The sequence below is a fragment of the Danio rerio genome, chromosome 3 (genome assembly GCF_052040795.2).
Source record: "Danio rerio strain M-AB ecotype USA chromosome 3, GRCz13ab, whole genome shotgun sequence".
Classification (NCBI taxonomy): Eukaryota; Metazoa; Chordata; class Actinopteri; order Cypriniformes; family Danionidae; genus Danio; species Danio rerio.
The window spans coordinates 29,677,501-29,700,568 of NC_141023.1; the positions used below are offsets into that span (position 1 = coordinate 29,677,501).

At 34.5% G+C, this 23,068-nt stretch overlaps 3 protein-coding genes across 3 annotated transcripts in view; 2 read left to right on the forward strand and 1 right to left on the reverse strand.

Moving 5' to 3' along the window:
• Positions 1 to 2,662, reverse strand: part of tbc1d17 (TBC1 domain family, member 17) — an 18,467-nt gene extending 15,805 nt beyond the window's left edge. The window contains 3 exon segments of the mRNA NM_001024394.2: positions 1,657 to 1,734; positions 1,855 to 1,950; positions 2,610 to 2,662. Coding sequence (NP_001019565.2) covers positions 1,657 to 1,734; positions 1,855 to 1,950; positions 2,610 to 2,636 — 201 coding nt within the window. The 5' untranslated portion in view covers positions 2,637 to 2,662.
• A 4,209-nt stretch (positions 2,663 to 6,871) lies between these two features.
• akt1s1 (AKT1 substrate 1 (proline-rich)) lies at positions 6,872 to 16,930 on the forward strand. Its single transcript, XM_087244685.1, has 6 exons — positions 6,872 to 6,976; positions 10,914 to 11,545; positions 12,859 to 13,123; positions 13,203 to 13,286; positions 15,553 to 15,722; positions 15,904 to 16,930. The coding sequence occupies exons 2-6, from the start codon at positions 11,144 to 11,146 to the stop codon at positions 16,039 to 16,041; spliced, it is 1,059 nt and encodes a 352-aa protein (XP_087100811.1). The 5' UTR covers positions 6,872 to 6,976; positions 10,914 to 11,143; the 3' UTR covers positions 16,042 to 16,930.
• A 1,590-nt stretch (positions 16,931 to 18,520) lies between these two features.
• On the forward strand, positions 18,521 to 20,265 carry LOC147845649 (uncharacterized). The gene is made up of 7 exons (XM_087244694.1): positions 18,521 to 19,056; positions 19,165 to 19,347; positions 19,539 to 19,594; positions 19,707 to 19,751; positions 19,824 to 19,871; positions 19,968 to 20,121; positions 20,194 to 20,265. Exons 1-7 carry the CDS (start codon positions 18,960 to 18,962, stop codon positions 20,202 to 20,204), a joined length of 594 nt encoding a protein of 197 aa, XP_087100820.1. The 5' UTR covers positions 18,521 to 18,959; the 3' UTR covers positions 20,205 to 20,265.
• Positions 20,266 to 23,068: the final 2,803 nt, after the last annotated feature.

Consider the following 23,068-nt stretch of genomic DNA (forward strand, 5'->3'; position numbering starts at 1 on the left):
GGCTGGTCAGTTGTACGGTATGGAAACCGTATATACCTGCTAGACATGCGCTTGATCCCGTCCCATACAGCTGCCATTACACGGCTCAAAGATACTTTGTAGTGTGCAATTTAACACAACTGCCTCTAGAAGTTGCCAATTGAAATAAAACAAACACACACAAGAAATGCTCGTACACCAGATATGAAGTTGGCGTGGATCAAAGCACATTCTCGTGGTAATTCCATCATTAGTAAATCCAAGCGGGAGCGTGAAACCTGGTGTAAGCAAAGATTTTGTGCGTACGCAGCGTTGATACATGAGGCCCCAGGTCGGTAGCCAGCCTGGTGAAAAGAGTGTTCTTTTTTCTCAAAAAGTGGACCTTTTTGCAAATATACATCTCGTTTTCTATTTAATTATGAGATTTGAATACAATTTAAGCACCATTTTTAGCTAAATTAGCTTGTCGGGTGTTCATCATAATCACACTTTTTGATGTAACAAAAAATTTACTAAAACTTTTGAATAAAGCAATATGAAAAAATGCTTAATTTTAAAATACAAATTTATTACATCATATATCATCAAAATAAAATAAATATATATATATGCATGCTTAATACATGAAAAAAAAAAAAAAAAATATATATATATATATATATATATATATATATATATATATATATGCATGCTTAATACATGACAATATATATGTATGTATATATATATATATATATATATATATATATATATAAAATGTCATGTATTAAGCAAATTATAAATAATAAAGTTGTTATAAACAACTCTTCCCAGTCAGAATTTGACGTTCTGCATAATAATGATAATTTAGAGCTTTACAATTTTTCTAGTCTCTATTGTAAAAAAAAAGTACATTTGAAAATTCATGGATAACAACAATAGCTAAAATGGTATTCAAAATAACTCTAATATGGGCTGCTTTTGGTGCTTCACACCTTTTATTGCTCATTTTTGTTTCAAGAATAAGGCCCAAGTATTAGAAAAAAGTTACCTGTAAATTGTTTTCTCTATTTATAACCAATACAAATGGGAATGATGACTTCACTTACGTCAGATTGTATGTTTTCTAACAGCTGGATGTTGGATTCATGAAAAATAATTGTTTGCATTGGCCAAAACAAATTAGCTTTTTCATGATAGCTAACAAAGTATTCTGCTCAGTCTTAAAACCTTTTAGATGGGTTATTTTCACTTATTCTAATGGCATAGCAGTCAAAACAGGACAAATCAGCTTATGTTTGGGACAAATTCTGGACCTTTGTCTGTGAGGGGTGGGTCTTTTGAATCACCTGAATCACCCCTGGCTACAGGCCTGAACATTTTTGAAAGACATCTTAGCATTTATTACAACTCAGCAAATATAGCATAACAGCAAAACTGTGAAAACAACTATTATAATTTCAAATAATTGTAATTATTTTCATGTTTATGTTAAATGTATTTATATATAATCTATTAATCTTTCTTCTCAATCTACTGTGCTAATATACTAATCAAGCTGGCTAACACAGTGCTAAAACATGCTAACACAATCACACACACAAACACTAATAGGATAAGAGTTAACAGAGCATGTGACCTTTAAACTTAAAAAAAAAAAAGTATACTGAATGCCCCATCCTCTTCTCTTTTACCAACCTTCTTGGTGTAGAAGACAGCAGGAGCATTTCTCCCATCATCCTCAACAGGACTCCATTCTAGCGCCGGTTCTCCATCCTGTTTAAAGTCATAACAATCTCAGGTTTTGTACATTCAGTTATCAGATATCACTGACATCATGCTAAAATATGTCAACATCAATAAAACAAAACAACGGGTGTTATAAAATAATCATACCCGCTCAACTATCCGGATGAATCCAGGGATGGTTGTGTCCTGATTGCTTCTTTTGGCATTGGTGTGAAGGTAAACTCCCTCCTTCTCAAAGATCAGCTGATGAATGACATAATGCATTACACATTTACAGTGGGAATGGATGTCAACAAAAGCTATGGATTAATCTATATCAATAATTTGAATTAAGATGTCTGTATGTAGTGATGAACATATAGCAATAAACAGACAATGAAGTTTAATGTTTTTCTCATACAAAACAATAACAAACTGTTTTTGTAATACTGTACAATAAATATTTCCTTATATACACAAGTCAATTGTAGCATTTGAGTTGTGTATCTCAGCAATTAGACAAGCAACATAGAGGAGAAAAGAGGTAGTGTGGATCCAGCTGCTAGTTTTATGCTTCAGGTTCTGATATGCAAATCTCTCCAAGTTAACTGGTTTGACCAGCCTCGTCATTCAGTGACTTGGATGACCTGAACGTGTTGCCCAATGGGCGACGGTCATGGTATTTAAAGTGTCAGTCAATTGTAAAGATACGCCAGTGACTAAATCATCAGACATGTCAGTCATCAGCCTGAGCTATCGCTAACTAGCTCCAGTTGTGGAAAAGAATATCTGCTACGTGAACACAACGTTACGTAAATACGTGAAGAAGGTAAAAATCGCCTATAAAGTTTAAGGCTGTGTCGTGACAAAAGTGACACCGTCGAACTAAATTATGTTTACTGACAAACACTATCCCCGCTTACCTTGTGACTCTCTGGCTTCGCCTCCATTCCTCCTCCTGTGTTCACGTAGTTTCACCAAAACAATCTCACTTCCGTTTTTTTCCACTGGATAACACCGCCCACCTAGGCATCAGCCAATCAGATACTCAGAAACTATGACAAATCTTCTGATTATGTTGAGGGTGGGTTTTAATCAGATTTTAAATGCAGTGTGTTTAGAATGTATTTGTTAATTTTAGGATGATAATGATCTATAGTGCATCAGACACCAAAATCATAGAGCAGATCAAATTTAACTTGGGGCTTTCAGGGATGTTACAAACCCCCCAATTTTTATGTAAGTAAAAGTGTAAAGGGATCTATAGTTTCTTGTATAAAGACCCAATGCAATGTATACATTGTAAATTTAATAGTATACATTTGTGTAAAATATTACTTTATATAAGAATTGGTTTCATTGCATTCTTTTCTATTCATCATAGTATTATATAATTGATTATTTGTATTTATTTACTTATTTAAAATAATATTAGTAAATAACTGCGCCTTTTTTGGGGGGATTGATATTGATATTTTAGGTTTTATAATACATTTTGATTATTTGAAGAAATTTTATTTGTTTCTTTTATACTAGCGTATTTATATATCTTAATACAAAATTTGATTATTTTATTCTTATTTTAATTTCTGCAAACATTTACAGATGGGGCGACGCGGTGGCTCAGTGGTTAGCACTGTTGCCTCACAGCAAGAAGGTCGCTGGTTCAAGTCCTGGCTGAGCCAGTAGGCATTTCTTTGTGGAATTTGCATGCTCTCCTCTTATTGGTGTGGGTTTCCTCAGGGTGCTCCGGTTTCCCCCACATTCCAAAGACATGCGCGATAGGTGAATTAAATTAGCTAAATTGGCCATAGTGTATGAGTGTGTGTGGGTGTTTCCCAGTACTGGCTTGCAGCTGAAAGGGCATCTAGGAGAAATTTGGAGTAAGTAAATTGTCAGAATTCAAATGAGTTTTTCTTTAAATTGATAATAATTAATTGTGAGATTCTTAATGACACTATAATTCAAATATACCATACTATAATTCGAATAACGATATTGTGTGCTGTTATTGTGCTCAAAAATCTTTAATATGAAAATCTAATCAAACTCTCTGAAGTAGCCTAAGCAAAATAGCTACTGGTGAGTGCAGTAAAACATCATAAAAATTTTATCAGCTTTATTAAATTGTTTTTCTCTCTTTCTTTCCGAGTATTACCTCTGCAAATGTGTTGACGCATGTATACCAACCATCGCGCGTGCGTCCTCTTCAATGTTGCCAAATCCGCTTATTACACGTATTCTAGTCTTTTACTTGACTGGATAGGTTTTGCGCATGGATTCGAGCAGTGTTTTGTGTTAGCATTATGCATATTTTATCCAGAATAAATGAACGGTTTTGATATTTTTGTAGCTCCACTATGCAAATATGCCTATTTCTATGGCTTATGTAGGCCCTATTACATTTTTAAATGCTTAAGTTACAGACATGTATGTGCAACAAAGAAAATAATAATTTATTAGATAGACTCTTGGTCCCTATGAAGAATATGGATTATAAATATTGAGAAATTTAATTTTAGAGGTGATAATATTGTTTAGAATAGAATATTCAGATCGACTGTAACAAAATAGGTTTAGATGAAATACAGCCTATAAAAATAATTTATTATAATCACCAATCAAGCCTGTGCTACTGTTCATAAAAATGTTAGCATTGAAAAGGTTATTGTGTTGCAGTTTTAATTGCAGTTTTGCAGCATTTGTTAATCTATTGATTTTACTTTTTATAGTTTCATTCATTAAAAATAAATAAGATAAAAACAGGACAGTGTGGTAGTGGATAAAAATGTGATATGTGTCAAAGTAGGGCTGCACAATATATCGCTTTAGCATCGATAATGCAATGTGCGAAACAGCAATAGTCACATTGCAGGATCCCAAAAGATTTCAAGTTAATTTAAACAATTTGGACCCAAGAGATTTTAACATTTTCTGCTTTAAAAATTAGATTATATTCAATTGATTGGGTTTATATGTTTATAAATAGAATAATTAATAGGGGAATTACCAAACTACGTCACACGTCCCACAGGTTCAACCTCGCATACCAGTAGCAAAAAATGACAGGTGCAAAACTTGTAAAACATGTCGTGTTGTGCGGTATGGATGCCAAATTACAAAAAGTCCAAAAATAGAAAATTAAATTTTACCATACACCACACTGCTTTTAATGCCAACCGCAGACGTCTTTGACTAACTGCCATCCTAAGAGTTGAATGGAGTGAGGACCTAATCAAAAATAATCGACTCTGAAGTTCTCATTTCTTATCAGGTAAGTTGACACTATGCTGAATCATACACATTACTCGTTTTTGATTGCAGCAATGATTTCAGCAAAAACAGTCAAATATGGTGAACTGTGGGCACTGAATGCTTAGAATGAAATGTAAAAATGTAAGTTCACATACCCTGCCGCACAAGTGCAGTTCGCTGTGAGAAGACAGTTGTTTTGCTTCTTGATGATTACCCAGGCCATGTATCGCTCCGTCTTTTTTCCTTGTCTTTGGCTAGGCAGAACCTTGTTTTTTAGCACCACAAAGTTTTGAATCTGGTAATGATGGAACATTTTTTCTTGAGCATGACCACACAGAACAAAATTGTAGGCATCCAAAGACTTTTAGGCTTTTAACTTCTCTCTTGTATGGTTGTATATTTTGGGCTGGATGCTTGGCCATTTCGTCTTATCCAATATCCATTGGGAGGTGCTATCGCAAATGATCCTGTAAGATGAACGCCGTTCACTTTAATGTTAATTTTGCCAAGTAACTGTGCTTATCACTGGGTGACAAGCTGTTATAATACGCTGAAAGCATTATGTAAATAATATATAATATGTAATCAATATAGATGCATGGTGGCGCAGTGGGTAGCATGTTCGCCTCACAGCAAGAAGGTCGCTGGTTCGAGCCTCGGCTGGGTCAGTTGGCATTTCCGTGTGGAGTTTGCATGTTCTCCCCGTGCTCCGGTTTTCCCTACAAGTTAAAAGACATGCGGTACAGGTGAATTGGTTAAGCTAAACTGGCCGTATGTATGTGTGTGAATTAGTATTTTTGGATGTTTCCCAGTGATGGGTTGCAGCCAAGAGGGCATCCGCAGAGTAGAACATATGCTGGATAAGTTGGCGGCTCATTAATAAAGGGACTAAGCCGAAAAGAAAATGAATGAATGAATGTAATCAATATAACTTATCTCTAAAACAGCAACAAACATTGTACCGCATCGGATGTTATTCCCTCGCTGTAAATGCTAGTGCTCCCGGTTTTTGTTTTGCAACCTAAATGTTTACAAACTGGTAATTTGTCTATAGTAGATGTGTATAAATTATATAACAATAACATTGAAAAATTATATATTTATAAACAGAAGACCCTGTTATTTTACATTTGATTATTAAATGTATATATCTCAATACTGTTATAACTCCACCAAAAACCACAGTTTTGTTTATTATTTTTTTTTACCTTTGTTCTATTGTTTTCATCTGTGCTTTAAATTATATTATTTTGTGTATTTTTGTATAATTGTGTATATTTTATGCAGATCAATGTAAAATTGTGAGTTTTTTAAATAGTTATCTTTTGAAATTAAATTAATATATATATATATATATATATATATATATATATATATATATATATATATATATATATATATATAGCAAAAAAATCGCAATATCAGTTTTTTTACAATCTCATAAAGCTATGTCAAACTAAGTATCATGTTAATTGCATATCATCACACATTCATTCATTTTCTTTTAGGCTTAGTCCCTTATTAATCAGGGGTCGCCACAGCGGAATGAACCACCAACTTATCCAGCAATTGTTTTGCGCAGCGAATTCCCTTTTAGCTGCAACCCAGTACTGAGAATGCTTTTCACACATATTCATAATAACTGTTTTCTACAGTACACATATAAGTGAAAAAATCTATTTCAGGATTGGAGTCCTTTGCATGATGATCTGGCATAAACTGTTGTTAATGGTTGTAAAACATTGAAAACGCTTGGTAAATTGAGGTGTTTTGAGTTTTTATGCTAATCGATCAGCCCCCACAAAGAAGGCATGAAAAATAGGTCGGTTGTTTTGAGCTTGTTTTTCAAAGCATTTGCGTGTTTCTCCTGCGCAATCTGGCAACCCTGGTCCGTTCCTACTGTAAACAGCGCTGTGAGCGTCGCTGCACTGGAGTCTAGGGGAGAGACAGGCACGGGCAGAAAGCTCCGAATAAAGAGGGCGTAAAAGTTTGAAGAAAAGGACGACTGTGGTAGAGGCGGGAGGATATTAAGAGAGTAAGTCAACTTCTCGTTGTTCTTTTCTCGAATCGAACCGATGCAGTTTTGATGAAGCATAATACATTTTAGCAGCACTGCTAATGCTGGAGCCCATTGGCCTGTGTATTTCACTTGGCTACTTACCAGTCAACTGATCAACAAGCTCTAAATCAGATCATGTTGTAGTGCATAAACCCTCTGTTTCGCTACTAATACTGGCTGATGAAGTGCATATTAAAGCTGACAGTGACAAACAAAAGCTGCAGAAATCAAGCCTGGCTGCCAGTCTGTCCCGAAAATGCGAGAGACGCACAGATTCGCTGCACAACAGGCCTCGAAAATATTTCTTTTAGCCATTTACAAAAACTAATTCTCATTTACAAGAGTACGTCCCAAACATACGTGTACGTGTGCTGCACGTGTAAGGGAATGGAGGCGTAGCTATCAATCTGAGTGGGGGTTTAAGGAACAGTACTTGACGAGTTTGATGACCAAACAGGTTTTCAAGTTGATCTGCACTTACAAATCAAAGTGCATGTTTGTTTCGCCCATGTAAGTTCGATATATGCATATAAATATATCACTTTATATATACATTTTATTATAGCAGGAGCAGCTGTCCCTGTTTACTTGGGGGTGGTTCCTGATTTTGGGCACTCAAAAATGTCCCTGTTGCAGAGCATGGTTAACAAATACAAAACCTTTGCTACTTCAGCTATGAAGATCTGAAGCTGAACAAGAGCAGATACTATTATCATCATTTATCAAAAGGCATGCCATTATAGGTTTCAAAATATTCATTCATTCATTTTCTTTTAGGCTTAGTCCCTTTATTAATCAAGGGTTACCACAGCGGAATGAACCACCTACTTATCTAGCATGTTTTACGCAGCGGATGCCCTTCCAGCTGCACTGGGAAACACCTATACACACTTTTTATATATTTTATACTCATTTTAGCCTACCCCATTCACCTATAGCGCATGTCTTTGGACTTGTGGGGGAAACCAGAGCAGCGGAAGGAAACATACGTGAACATGGGGAGAACATACAAACACCACATGGAAATGCCAAGTTCTTGCTGTGAGGCAACAGTGCTACTCAATGTGCCATCCCACCGCCCATTTTCATAATATCCACATTCTACAAATTCATGGTAAAGAAAGTAATTGTGGTTGTAGGGCTGCACACAATATATAATTTCAGCATCAATATCACAATGTGCGAGTGCGCAATAGTCACTACGCAGGGATCTGCAATGTAGTTGGGATAATAGTTGACCAGACATTACAGTTAACAACATAGTGGAGTCGTTTTAAATTTTAACCTCATTATTTGCATGTGTTTTAAGGCCTGTGACTGTCATCATTTATGCAAATTTAAGTAATTTGGGCACAATAAATTGAACATTTGTAGCTTAAATATACATTATATAATTATTTACTCAATGAAAATGATACATTGTTGGGTTGTTGTTATTATACAGTGATTATTTAAATCCTGTTTATGAATACTGTTTGACTCCCTATCAGAATCATAAAGCATAGTTTGTTTGAATTTTTTTTTTTAACTTTGCTTGTCATTTTTAAAATATGCCTATATTTTGCGCAAATACACCCCCCTACAGCAGCAATCAATCCCAAATTGATCCTAAATTATGAATTTTTCACAAGCTATTTAAGTCATTTGGTCAAATTGCATTTATATCACAATATATTGTAGTAAATAAAATATTGCAATGTCTTTTTTTCCAAAAGCCTGTATTGGCTTTATGTAGGGTGTGAATTATACATTTGACGATTTCAAAATATTTTTTATAATTTAAATAAACCTATTTAAGGATGACCATGAAAGATGTATTTTTTATTTTACTGTTTAAATTCCACCTGCAAGCAAGTGTATAATAAAATACAATCTATACATCATGTTTTACGGACTCATAAAGTAGGCATGGTTTGAAAAATTCAAGGCTTTAAAACTAAATATTCTGCTATATCATTCCTAAAGTATGTGTAAGATTGTTTTTTTTATATATTTAAAAAAAATTTTTTTTAGGACAACAGTATCTCCAGCAGAAAAGATATTCAAAGATGCCGTTTTAAATTTTACAGAAATCAGTGTTTTTTCAACAAATGAAGACAGCAGAAGTCAATGATTTATTTGAATTATTTAGCCTGACATGTTTACTGTTGAAAATGCATTAAATGTTTCTCAAAATGAATTATATTGTGTTCAAAGGGGAAAAAGTTTTTGTTTTTAACCCAGACATTAAAAAGAGAATATATTTTAGAGCAGTAATCATGAGACCATCAAACCATGATATTTTTATCCAAGTTTATAATACCGTTCGAATCATATCTTGCAGTACAAATGCCTAGTTTACAAGAAATGTTTTTATGCTGTCTATTGGTTCTCTAGATTTGCCCGTTCCAAACTGCTAAATTAATATTTTTTGACGCAAACATGCATTCACAATGGTATAGAGTAGTGGTTGTCAAACTTTTTTCATCATGTACCAACTCAGAAAAAAATTCTCTCCAAGTACCACCATAATGACGAGGCAGATTAATTCCCATTATTAATGTCAGTCACTTTAAACTCATAAATAGTTTGAACATTAACACTACTGTTCTTAAAGGTAAAAATAAATAAATAAAAAGTCAACGTTTAAAGTGTACTTTTAAAAGTGAAGATGGTAGGCTAGTGTTCTTAAAGTAAAAATAAAACTGCTGTAGTTAACTGTAAAGTATTAACAAATAGTAAACTATTTATCAAAACCTGGAAATGTTGCTTGGACCTCATAAATATTGGCTGTATGTCATCATATTCATATAATAACCATTTTGATAAATTTTGAAATATGTTGCATGTAGACATGACATATTTGCATATCTTTGAAATCTAAACATTTTGTATTTTAAAATGAATGATTTGGAATTACATTATATATTATACGTATATACATTAGAAATTAGATCCAGCTCGTTTTTTTACAGTATGTGTGTCAGAAAAGTGAATGATTACATGCATAAATACACTGCTTGACCAATTCATACGTGATTTATCCATTCATACGTGCAGATTTAAGATCTCATCTTAAGTGGACCGCAGTTTATGTTAACTGCATACAGAGACTAACTTTAATTAGGCTATATTCTAGCTCCAAGCTTCAAGTATGGCAAAGCTGCTTGAGTCTATGTTCTGTGTCCCTCTACATTTGAATCACATCCAGATAAATTAGCCTAAAACTGAGTTGTTGTTTTTTTCTTTCATTATTCAGTATTCTTCCGCGCAGCACTAGAAGGAGGCCCGCGTACCACTAGTGGTACACTTACCACAGTTTGAGAACCACTGGTATGGACCATTACAGAGGTGGTCAAATGTATATTTCAGTTATCTATTGTTTTAATTATTAATATTATTTAAGCATTAATATTATGCAAGCAATAATTAGCAATACATTTCTTATATCATAAATTTCAATAAATATTGATCAAGCAATAAATGATTACTCCGCCAAACCACCCTTTAATTCGCACCCTGGCTTTATGTACATTATAACATGCTCTGAAAAGGGTGCTGCATTGTTTTAAACGTCTTTAATTGCAACCCTGTAATGCCCACAAACACACTGCATACCTCATGTTTGAAAGTAAAAATGGTTATGATATAAACAGTTATATAGCAGGTAAATATGCAGAAAGCACACTTATTGTGCTCTAAAATTAATTTTTTTTCCCTTTTAATAAATACGCGCCTTTCTAAAAGGACGAGCCTGAACATGCTTACTTCTTATCTATTCTGTTTTATAATGTTAGTTGTTACATAAAACTGTTTTGATCTGTTTGTAAGAGTAAATATTCACTATTTACAATGATATTTTGACCACTGAACTAGAAAGTGTCCCATGTTTCCATTTTCATTAAATGTTTGCTTATTATCTGTTCTTTTCTAGGTACCATCAGCAAGTGGTGACGTCCTCCCATCTCTCCCCTAGCTCTCTCATGCACGCATACACCATCACCCATTTCAAATGTGCCTCTTCTAATAGTCCCATCAGCATTATCTAAACCAAGTTCTCATTACCAAAGAGTGCTATCCTCAAAAACACATTTCATAAGTGCATACATTCACATACGCCAGCATTTCAACATTCCAAAAAACAGTTCAGCAGAGCCATATTTGATGCATAAACACATCATGGCCTCTGTCGCCAAATCCTCGAACCCCGAGATCCCTGATAATCACAAAGAGTGCTGGTTGGCGCTGCTTGCAGCCGCAGAGGCGTACAGTCAGACGTCTGGATGTGATTTGGCTATTCTGACTGCGTATAAAAAGTTCCATCCGTCCGGGATTGAGGTGGAAGGACAGAGGAATCATGAAGGAGGTGGGACGTCTGGAAGCAAGAAGTTTGATTATGAATATCATGTATGGGGTCAAGGGGCGTTGGCTGAGTCGTCACGGCGATACGTGGATGACATCGCCGTTCTGCACTCCACCACTGTATTGATGGCACAGAGACACACAAGGATGAATACAGATGAGGGCGGAGCCAAACTGGGCGTGGACATGCCATCTGATAGGCTGGTTAGTGGTGATTTATTACTGTTAGGGATTTCATCTGTTTTGATCGCAGACATGGGTTGCGTCCGAAACCGCTTACTACTCAGTAGGTACTGAATTTGAATTTAAACTTACTACTCGGCTTTAAGATAAGTACGCTCTATACAGTATGAATGTAAGACGTACGAATGGAATTTGGACGTACTACATCCGCCATTTTGTCATAATCGCATGACCTACCTGCGTCAGTTGCGTTGCTTTACTCCCATTCATGAATTCTCTCATGGGGCATCATGGGAGAGCATAGTATGCATGGGATGCGCACTTTAGAATCTCACCGGAAGTAGTAGGTCTTTCAGGTACTTCTCGCATACTGATTTTCGAATTATATGAATTCGGACCTACTACTCGGCTCGCATACTGATTTTAGCATACTGTATAGTGTTAAAAAAAGAAAACTCACCATCCTGCACCAGGGAAACCAATAATAAGAATTATTTTAAAAAGTGCATAATAGATTATATGGCTAAATAAAATAAAAGGTATTAACAAACATATAAATAGCAATTCCTTAATCCTTAACGATAAATAAAAAAATATGACAAATTTTGATTGGACTGTAGTGGGGAAAAAAATTTTATAAATATTTTGGGCCATGACTAATTTGAAGGGGTCGCCACAGCGAAATGAACCATTAACTTATCCAGCATATGTTTTACGCAGTGGATGCCCTTCCAGCTGCAACCCAGTACTGGGAAACACCCATACACAACAGACAATTTAGCTTATTCAATTCAGAAATACCAACTGACCTGAATACAGTTTGAAGACTATGAAAACAATCAAAAGCTGTTTATTTAATTTGGAACTTTTTCTGTATTGATTTAGTCTCTGCCTGTAGATTGTTTCTTATATTTTATGCATATTCACTCCCCTACATAATTATTCCAATCAATCTAAAATGATAAATTCTTTCCAAATAGTTATTCAACATATCTAGTTAAGTTGTGTTTCTATCGCAATTCAATCGATTTTTTTTAATATCGTGCAGCCCTAATATGAAGCACACTTGATTGAAACACCTTATCATTTAAGGCCCGTCCACACCAAGAATGATAATTGTGATCGTAATAATATTAGCGACAAGCTTTTTTTTAAATTTTTTTTTTTAAAGAGAATAGGTTTTGTTTGTAAAAAATGTGTTTTCGAAGATATCATTTTACTGTCCCACCAATATCATAGTTGTGTTGTGGACTCATTTGTTTATATTTATGCAGATTTTTAAACACTTTTATTGTCCATTGTAAACATGCCTTTATGGTATTCTTTCTTCAAAGAGCTTGACTGGAGATGGAGTCGGTACTGTTAGTCCGAACATGAGGCTCTATTCTCAGAGCTACCCGTCCATCTACAGTTCGGCTGCTGCCATTGGCCTGTCAGTCGGTCAACATGGAAACGGAGAGCGTGACAGAGAGAAAGCTGCAATGGAGGAACGAGAGAGGGCAAGAGAGGGACCAGAAATAGTGGACTTGGAGGAAGAAGATGAAGACGATGAGGAAGAAGATTTGGATGGAAGGAGACGTAACCTGAATGAATCGGCAGGTAAATTGGCTTTGTTTTCTCAGAAGGAGATGTGGTTTGGCATTGCTGAAGGTCATCCAAATTCAATTGTGTTTCTTAGGTGTCTTCTCAATGGATGAGGACTCTCTGTCCCGGGACTGCGAGCCCTTCTTTGAGTCTGATGGGGAGGAGGAGAGCACTGATGGTGATTTATTTATGTTGTTAATAATATTGTTTTTATTCATTTAAAAATGTAGTTGGGCTGGTCGATTAATCGAAAGATAATAGGAATTGACATTAAGAACATATAAACAATCAAATTTTTCCTAGTCAATTTTTAAAATTACTTTCTCTACCATGTGTGGAGTCAAGTAACCTCGCTCTGTTAAGGCTGATTTATACTTCTGCATCAAACGCACGGGTATGGTCCGGCGCAGACTTCGCATGGTCTACACGATGATTGGAAGCAGAGATGCCTTAAGATGGCATATTTTCCATTACATTAAAATTATTATTTACATTAAAGTATTTGTTTATCGAAGATGCTAGAAATGCAGTTTTAAATGTTATTTACAGGATAAACAGGAGTTATTTAAAAGAGATACTGCTTATTATCTATTTTCAATTTAAAAACATTCAAAATAATTAATTTTGTTTCAAAAAGTGCAAGTTATTTTCACTTTTTTTTAAAAAGTAAAAACTGTTTAAGACTTTATTTTAGGCAATATGTGTTTTAATTTTAGTTGTTTTACATTGATGGCCAATAAATAATCATAGATAGTAGATAGTGTGTTTCCTTTAATTATTTTAAAATCAAGTAATTCAGCCTTCATTCAAAAAATCTCCATTCACCTTCATTCAGAAATTTCCCATCTGTAATATGTGAGCATATTTACTGCCAGTAAACTATAAGGGCAAAAAAAAATTAAAATAAATAAACAAATTGTTTTTAATAGTTATCGAGTTAATATGTTCAATTAATCGAAATATAGATTTTAGGCCAAATCGCTAAGCCCTGAAATGTAGCAATATAAAATTCTGTCAAATTATTTTACAGCATGTTTTCTTCATGTTTATGTTTCAGAACATTTAAATTGAATTGTGAAGAATAGATTACAGGCTATTTAGTTTTGAAATATTTACTTAAAATTATCAATGGTTTTTAAAAAAGAAATCATTTGAATAGTAAAATAGTAAAAACGAGCATATACAAATAAATATACTTTTTTATTTGAAAGATTATTATTATTATTTCAGCAGGGACACTTTGGTCTGTAATGAGATGTTTTAATGTTTTGAAAGATAATTACAAAAAAAGCTTAAAAGGAAAATATTGAAAAAAATAAGACATTGAGCAGCACAACTGTTTTAAACATTAGTTATGTTTCCATTCACCTATTTTTATGTGCATTTTGGATATGCGTAATATAAAAAATAAAAAATGAAATCACCAAGATGCACATACATTTTGAAAATGTGCATAAAAATGTATGCAAATAACTGAATAGCATAAACTTTTTATTTAATAAGAAAAAAATTACATAAACTGCAATGGAAACACTTTTACAGAACAAATTCCAATATGCGTATTAAAAAAAGTCATGTGATTTTTGTTATAAGAGATCATGTGGTGATAAAAATGTGTGTGAATAGACAAACCAGCAGGCTGAGCACACTGTAAAACATCTGAAATGTTGTATTGGTTGTTCTAAAATGCCTTAACTGTTTCAGTATTCGTGTTATTATATTGTTAATGACCTCCAGAATCAAGAGCGTCTTTGCTTTGCATGTCACGCCTTCAAATGCCACCACCCGTTGATTGCATTTCGGCATTCTTTTCCGAGACAAAAGCAATTTATTTAACAACAAAATGATTAACGCAGCTTTTCCTATCGCAGCAAATTCCGTCTTTACTTTTCATATTTGGCAAGAGTTAATCAGGAAGTGACGATTCTGTTGTCTTTGACTCGTTGGATGGAAATGCGGCTTTATTCGCATGTCTTTTATAAGATATTCCAGTTTTGCGCAGTAAATTTGCATCTTAGGATGCAAACATGCCTAATGACAATAGTATAAAATGTTTCTTGAGCATCAGATCAGAATATAAGAAATATTTCTGAAAATTCAGATTAAAGATTACATTTAAATTGAAATTTTTTTTCACATTATTGCTGTAAAATGTCATTCAAAAGCTTTAAAAAAAAGGTCTTGCTTATGAAAGCTATTCTCTAAAATATAATATTAGTTACAGTACCAACATATGCATCGTTATATTAAAATCCTCCTTCATTAATCTCAATAGATCGGAAAAACACATGAAAGAAGTAGAAGTGCTGTATGAGGAAATAACACCGTGACTCGCCATGTACTGTACTAAGTGCTGTTTATAGAGATGATTATCTCAGGAGCTGTAGCATAAATGTGTTTTATTGCTGTCATCCATTTATTTATATCTGTTTTATTGCCGTCAGGTTCTCTGAGTGAGGAAGCACCGCCGCCTCCTCGTGGTATGGCAATGGGTCACTTGGCGTCCCGCTCCTCCAACCCCATGTCAATGGCTCGTTCATTGCCTGTGTCAGTTCCGGTGTGGGGCTACAGGAACAATCATGCCCCTCAGGGAGACTCGCACAGTGGAGAACGGGTTAGTTACGTGTCCTTTCCATCCATTCTTGGAATATATTTAGATGTATATTAGATTCCAACCAAATTTACCCAAAAGGCAAATGTCTGGATGTCTATTAGATGTTTTTTAGAGGTCTCATAGTCTTTTTGTCTGATAGTCATGTCTAAGTGTCTTATTTAATACCTTTTGTTGATTTCAGGTGGGCTGTGCAGACTTGGACCACATAGCTGCGAGTATGAAAGCCTTACTGGTCCCAGGAGCCACCGATGGGACGGAGATGTTCGGAGCACTGCCTCGGCCTCGTCTAAACACGGGCGACTTCTCTCTCAAACACTGAGAGGGTGATTGTGTGCATATGTATGAATGATAGACTGAGCGTGCATGAGAATGACAGGTGAGCTCGCTTGTGTGCGTGAAAGAAGAGAGTTGACCAGAACCGGAGAGTTTCAAAGAATGTTTTTTAGCAAAGACGTTGCCAAAATCTGAAGCTTCTCCTGCATATCATTATTAGTATTTCTATGGCGTTTCAAGTGGCTAAACCTTTTACCAAACCTTCACATCTGCAGCAGCAGGAGGAGGAAGAGGAGTAGAGGTTTGATCAGCATGTCTTAATCGGGACAATTTCTTCTGGTTGTGGCAGAACTTAGTTACGTAGTGCATTTCACTGAGAAACACTAACAAACATCATTTCATTACTAATCATACGCAGTAACTGATAGATTTACTGAAGGTAATTGAGCTGATTTACACCACATCCATCACCAGAGAAGCGTTTTCCGTTAACACACACTACATGTACTTGTATGTATAGACTGCTGAGTTCAGATGTGGATTCAGTAGTTTTTACTGTGAATGCTTACAAATGATGTCACTCTTTGGCTGCGTGAAATATCGTTCATTTCAGAAAGAGTTTCAAAGAATTTCTACAATAAGCAGGACAATAAGCTTTTAAAACACCAATGTTATAAATTATTCACCTGCAAATTACATTTTTCTGCATTCTTAGTGATTTAATGTGCTGATAACGGATATAAATGCCGACGTGCGAATTGTTGATTAGTTCGATGACTTCTCTGAAAAAGTTTTCGCTAGATTGAAGGATATGTCAGGTTTGAGGGTTTTCAACACTACAGATGTCAACCAGCTATGTGTTTATCTTAATTATTTCACGACTGTTCGATGTTGAAGTAAATGCGTTTTGAATAAACATGTTGTTTGTTGTTGAATTCTGCTCCTCGTCTTTCTTGACTTTAGTCTGGAGTTTTTGTTTTGGTTAGCAAAAGTACATGGATATTTCCATTAAATGTTGCCTATGCTGTTGTTGTCTATTGGAAGGAATGCGTCAGTAGAGCCACCATTTTAGTACAGGGAAGCGCTCCCTTGAAATGAATGTGAGCCCAAGTTGCAATGGAGGACTGGCCATCCGGAGCCAGAGATATATAGACATATATCTATGATCTGAAGTTTTCCCGGTGGTTACTATTACTATAAATTATAATTTTACATCATTTTTCAAGTGCGTCCCTGCGTCTCAGTGTGCATATTCACCATTCTGATGTACATGGTATATAACATTTGTAATATTCAATTAATTAAGATGAACATTAAGGCGCAGGCACCCTTATAAGTTATTTAAAAAACTAGCCATTAACGTTACTTAGCTGACAATAATATAAGTTTGAATACATTGTTTGCTTATTTATTAAAAAAAAACTAGCATAAGCCTAGTATTTGGTGTGAGTTGGTACTACTTTGCCTTATGATCAGTGCAGTAAGTATTCTCAGGGTCTGTTTGCGATATCTAGTAAATATGTCTATGGCGCGAGTAGGCTAAACAAAACAACTCTGAGGAAAGTGCACACTGTGACCAGCAGAGAGCGCTGTTGAACTTTTATGTATTTTTGGCGTGTAGCGTGAGTTCATACTATCCCTAATATTTTATTTAGTTGACACTATCCAAAGAGACATATAAACCAGGGACAAAGTGATTGATTTGAATTTATTCTTATTCTCTTTAGGCTGATGAGACCACACGAAGGGATACAGTCAAACCCTTCACTGCTTGTTAAAAAAGCAACAACACTTATATTTTTCATATAGAAGGCCTATTTGATAAATGAATAGTTATATAAACTTTAGCAGATTTGTTTGTAGAAAAATACAATTTGTGTACTTTGTTCTAATAATAATTATTCAATAATTTGAACAACAATAATATTTCCTTACATTTATACAGGGCTTTTCTAGACACTCAAGGTGCTTTACACATTTGGGGGAATCTCCTCATCCACCATAATATAATTAAAATAAATGTTCTAATAAAATAAATAAAAATAACTTTTAAACCATTTTTATATACTGTATACACTTATTTTGATTTTATAAAAAAAAGAAAATGTCAAAATTATGACTTAAAATATTATCAGTGAAAAAAAAAATAGTGAAAAAAGTTGATAAATAAAATATTTAAAATATTTTATGTCAAGTCGTCGCCTTCATTTCTAGTACACTTTTTACAATGACCCTGAATCATGACTTGGTATCATGATTTCAGCATTTTATAATTATGATGACTATATAACTATGACCAGAGGTCACTGATTTGAGGGCCGGCTGTGTCAGTTGGCATTTCTGCATGGAGTTTGCATGTTCTCCCTGTGTTGGCGTGGGTTTCCTTCACAGTCTAAAGACATGTGGGATAGGTGAATTGAATAAACTAAATTGGCCATAGTGTATGAGTGTGAATGTGTACGGGTGTTTCTCAGTACTGGGTTGCAGCTGAAAGGGCATCTGTTGTGTAAAACATATGCTGAATAGGGGTCCGTTCTTCGTACGTCGCTAATTACATCCGAGATCAAAATACACATCCAAGATGATATAATCCTGCTAATCATTATCTGGCTAATTAGGTTCTTCGAACACACCGGTTGTTTCTGATTAGTATGGCTGGATTGAATGATCTGAGATTGTTGCGCGTTCATGCGCGGGTTTAAAAGGCACTATGTATCGATGGTAGAAACAATGATTAACAACATCGTTAAGGAATGGCAAAAGAGCGTGCGACTTTTTTCACACAAGCGGAGCAAGAGCTCCTCATTGAGGGTTATGGTGAATTTCAGCATTTAATAAAAACCTCTGGAAATACATCAAAAGCGGCGAAAACCAGAAGAGAGGGCTGGGAAAAAGTTGCAGAAAAATTGAATGCGTAAGTAATGTATGTGCTAGAGGTTAATACTCTTACAATAATTTGTGATAATGACATTTAGACTGTTTTATTTAATTAGAGCCACCACGGGACCCATAAGAACATGGGAGCAAGTAAAGGTAAAATACAAGAACATTCTACAAAATGGTAAATACATTTTAAAAAATAAAGTACGTTTCTTTATTGTGTGTGTGATCATTTGCACATAGAAATAAAGTGAATAATGAGGTGTTTTTATTTTTTTTTTCCCATCAGCTACTAGGAAAAGGTGTGAACAAAAAAAAACGGGTGGTGGTCCTGCACCTCCACCTCATACCCCGGCAGAAGAGCTTGCCCTTGGTTTTAATGCAAACAGGCCAATTGTTCAGGGCATACCAGGGGGCAGCTCTTCCCTAGAGCCACAGCCAGGGACCAGTAAGGGCACCACAGTCATCACTGGTAAATAGGATTTGAATTATGTTTCTACATTGCAGTTTTTAATCTAAATGTCATGTATACAAATTTTAAAATGGTATATTAAATAGTTTTGTATTGCCGTAAAGAAAGATGGCTAAACTTGTTTGTATAGTTGTTAGATTTATGTTCTCGTGTAGCTCATTATGCTGTATTTCTTTATTTTATCTGTGAAGTTTCTAATGATACACCTACACTTGTATCAATTCCATTTGAAGTTGTGGCAGAAGTGGTAAGTGGACTGATGCTAGGCTACATTTTTTTTAACAATCTTTCAATCAGTAGTTAAGACTCATGCCAACCACTTCATGCATATATTTATATATTTTTCCCTTAATGCACAGAACAGTGAGGAGACTCTTTCAGATGAGTGTTTTGAGGAGTTGACAGTAAGTGCATAATCAAACAATGTCTCCAATCATAGTGTGTATGTGTAATTACTTTATTTTTTTTCTCTGCAGGAGTCCATGCCTTCTAAGAGGCCTTTTGACCGGCACAGTGATAAAGAGGTAGATTGTACAGCAGTTTTGATTTAAAAAAAAATAATTAATAAAAAATAATAATTTAACTGTATGTTTTTAATTTTAACTCTCAAAATGGCACAGGGTGACATTCGTTCTCTATATAAGAGGAGCCTCCAACATAAAGTGGAGTATTTAGAGCTTAAAAAACAAAAACTACAAGGAGAAATCGAGCTGCAGCAACTAATGAAAACAAAAATGGAGCTAGAAATACAATTGTTGCAAAAAGAACTTCAGAGTAAGTACTAAAACAACATTTTCACACTGGGCCACTACTGTTGACCTTGCATAATTTTTCCTCTCTTTGCAGGCAAAAGATGACGTGTGTGTGTGTGTGTGTGTGTGTGTTATAAAAAAATTTAATAAATGGTACTAAACATTATCGGGTGCGTTTTATTTTTTGTCTTCGTAATTTTAATACAATTTCATCAAAAATGATGTGCCACAATCCTGTCGCGTGCAGCTCTGCCACTGGGTTGGTCCAAATGCACTGGCTGAAGGTCATTATTATGCTGCACTGGCACCACATGGATTCTCTCCCTTCTAATGGTAGCAATATTGTGCAAGACTGTACATGCAACAATAATATCACATGCCCGGTCAGGTGCAACTCGCAGATGTTTCAGACATTGAAATCTTCCCTTTAGGTGGCCAAAGGTCATTTCAATGCGTGCCCTTGTCCTGACTAGAGCTGCATTATAGCGAGTTTGTGGCCCAGGGTTAGGGTCAGGGAATGGGGTCATAAAATACTGCCTACAAGCATAACCCCTGTCACCAAGCAGGATTCCATCGTAATCACCTGTAGAAGGCATTTATGTTAGGGTCTTAATTTGGATAAAAATAAACTTTGTTCTTTTTGCCTTACCGCGTTCAAATGATGTGTATAAATGTGACTCTCTGAAAATTCTAGAGTCATGCACAGATCCTGGCCATTTTGCTTCCACATTTGTGATATGGTACATAGAGTCACACACCATCTAGGACACACACACATTGTTATATATATATATATATGTGTGTGTGTGTGTGTATATATATATACACACACACACACACACACACACACACATATATATATATATATATATATATATATATACACACATATATATATATATACACACACACATATATATATATACACACACACACACACACATATATATATATATATATATATATATATATATATATATATGTATATGTGTATACACACACACATATATATATATATATATATATATATATGTATGTATACACATAAATACACACACATATATATATATATATATATATATATATATATATGTGTATACACATATACACACACACACACATATATATATATATATATGTATGTATACACATATATACACACACACATATATATATATATATATATATATGTGTATACACATACACACACACACACACACATATATATATATATATATATATATATATATATATATATATATATGTATGTATACACATATATACACACACACATATATATATAGATATATGTGTGTATACACATATACACACACACACACATATATATATATATATATATATATGTGTATACACATACACACACACACACACACACACATATATATATATATATATATATATATATATATATATATATATGTATGTATACACATATATACACACACACACATATATATATATATATATATATATATATATATATATATATATGTATATATATATATATATATATATATATATATATATATATATATATATGTATATGTATATATGTATATATATATATATATATATATATATATATATATATATATATATATATATATATATATATATATATATGTATATGTATATATGTGTGTGTGTGTGTGTATATATGTATGAATGAAATTACTTACCTGCACATTTATACTGTGAACCCCTTTTCGGTTCACAAAATCTCCTTCATTAGGGCCAGGGGGGGCCTTGATTTGAATGTGTGTGCAGTCTATGGCACCAATCACATTAGGGAAGCCTGGGGCATAATCAAATTTATTTAGGCGTGCACATATTAACACCATCTTCATTAGTAATTTCTAAATATAAGGTACCTGCAATGGCGAAGAAGCTTTGTTTCACCACTTGTGGTCTTAAGTGGCTAGGAAATACAACAACACTTCCTAAAAACTGCTTCAGTGCCAGATAAACTTTGCGAATAGCACGACAGACAGCACTTTTGGACAAATTCTCTGCATCCCCGATGGTATAAAGAAAAGTGCCACTCGCAAAGTATCTTAACCCGATACACACGGTTTGTGCTGATGTTAAAGCCCGACTCCGACGGGTCAAACTTTTAATATGAGGATCCAACAAATTTACAATGTACATGATACCCTCACGTGAAAAACGATATCGCTCAAAAAGTATATGATCCTGCTGCGCTAAAGGATCATTTCTCTGTTTCAAGACGCGGTTAATTCTAAAAGCTCGTCGTATTATTAGCGCACCTTCCGCAACAGGTTGCTCTCTTAAGAACGGACAAGACATGACTGCAAATGCAACAGATTTCCTGAATCAGCTGCGCTTAAAAAGCCGCGATCTAATCCTGTTTACATGAAATAAGCCTGCTTCCGACCAGGTTTGAGTTGCCAGACCTGTTGCTATGACAACAACTCTCGGAAAACTTTTGAAGAACGAAATGATCCTGGATCGTGTCAAATCGTCAATATCCAAATCCAGCTAATTGAGTAATCCACGTACGAAGAACGGACCCTAGGTTGGCGATTCATTCCACAGTTGCGTACACCGATGAATAAGGGGGCAAAGCCAAAGGAAAATTAATAAATGAATTCAAGTGTGACATAACAGAATTACTGGCATCTGAGAATTGTTTAGTGTGTTTGTAGCTTTTTTCTCCAGCAAATTGATGCTTTAAAAAAAACACCACTCATATGTGACACAAATGAGCCTTATTTTAAACTAGTTTATTAAAGCACAAAGATAAATATTCACTTGAGTAACTGCATTTGTCATCACATGGAATATAAAACGAATACACTTACTATTCAAAATCTTTAGTATAAAGGTTAATGCTATACCACATAAATTACTGGTTAAATTAATGAAATGATATATTTTGGGTCTGCACATATTTGAATCAACTTTAGAGATTTGTAATAAAGGCAGAA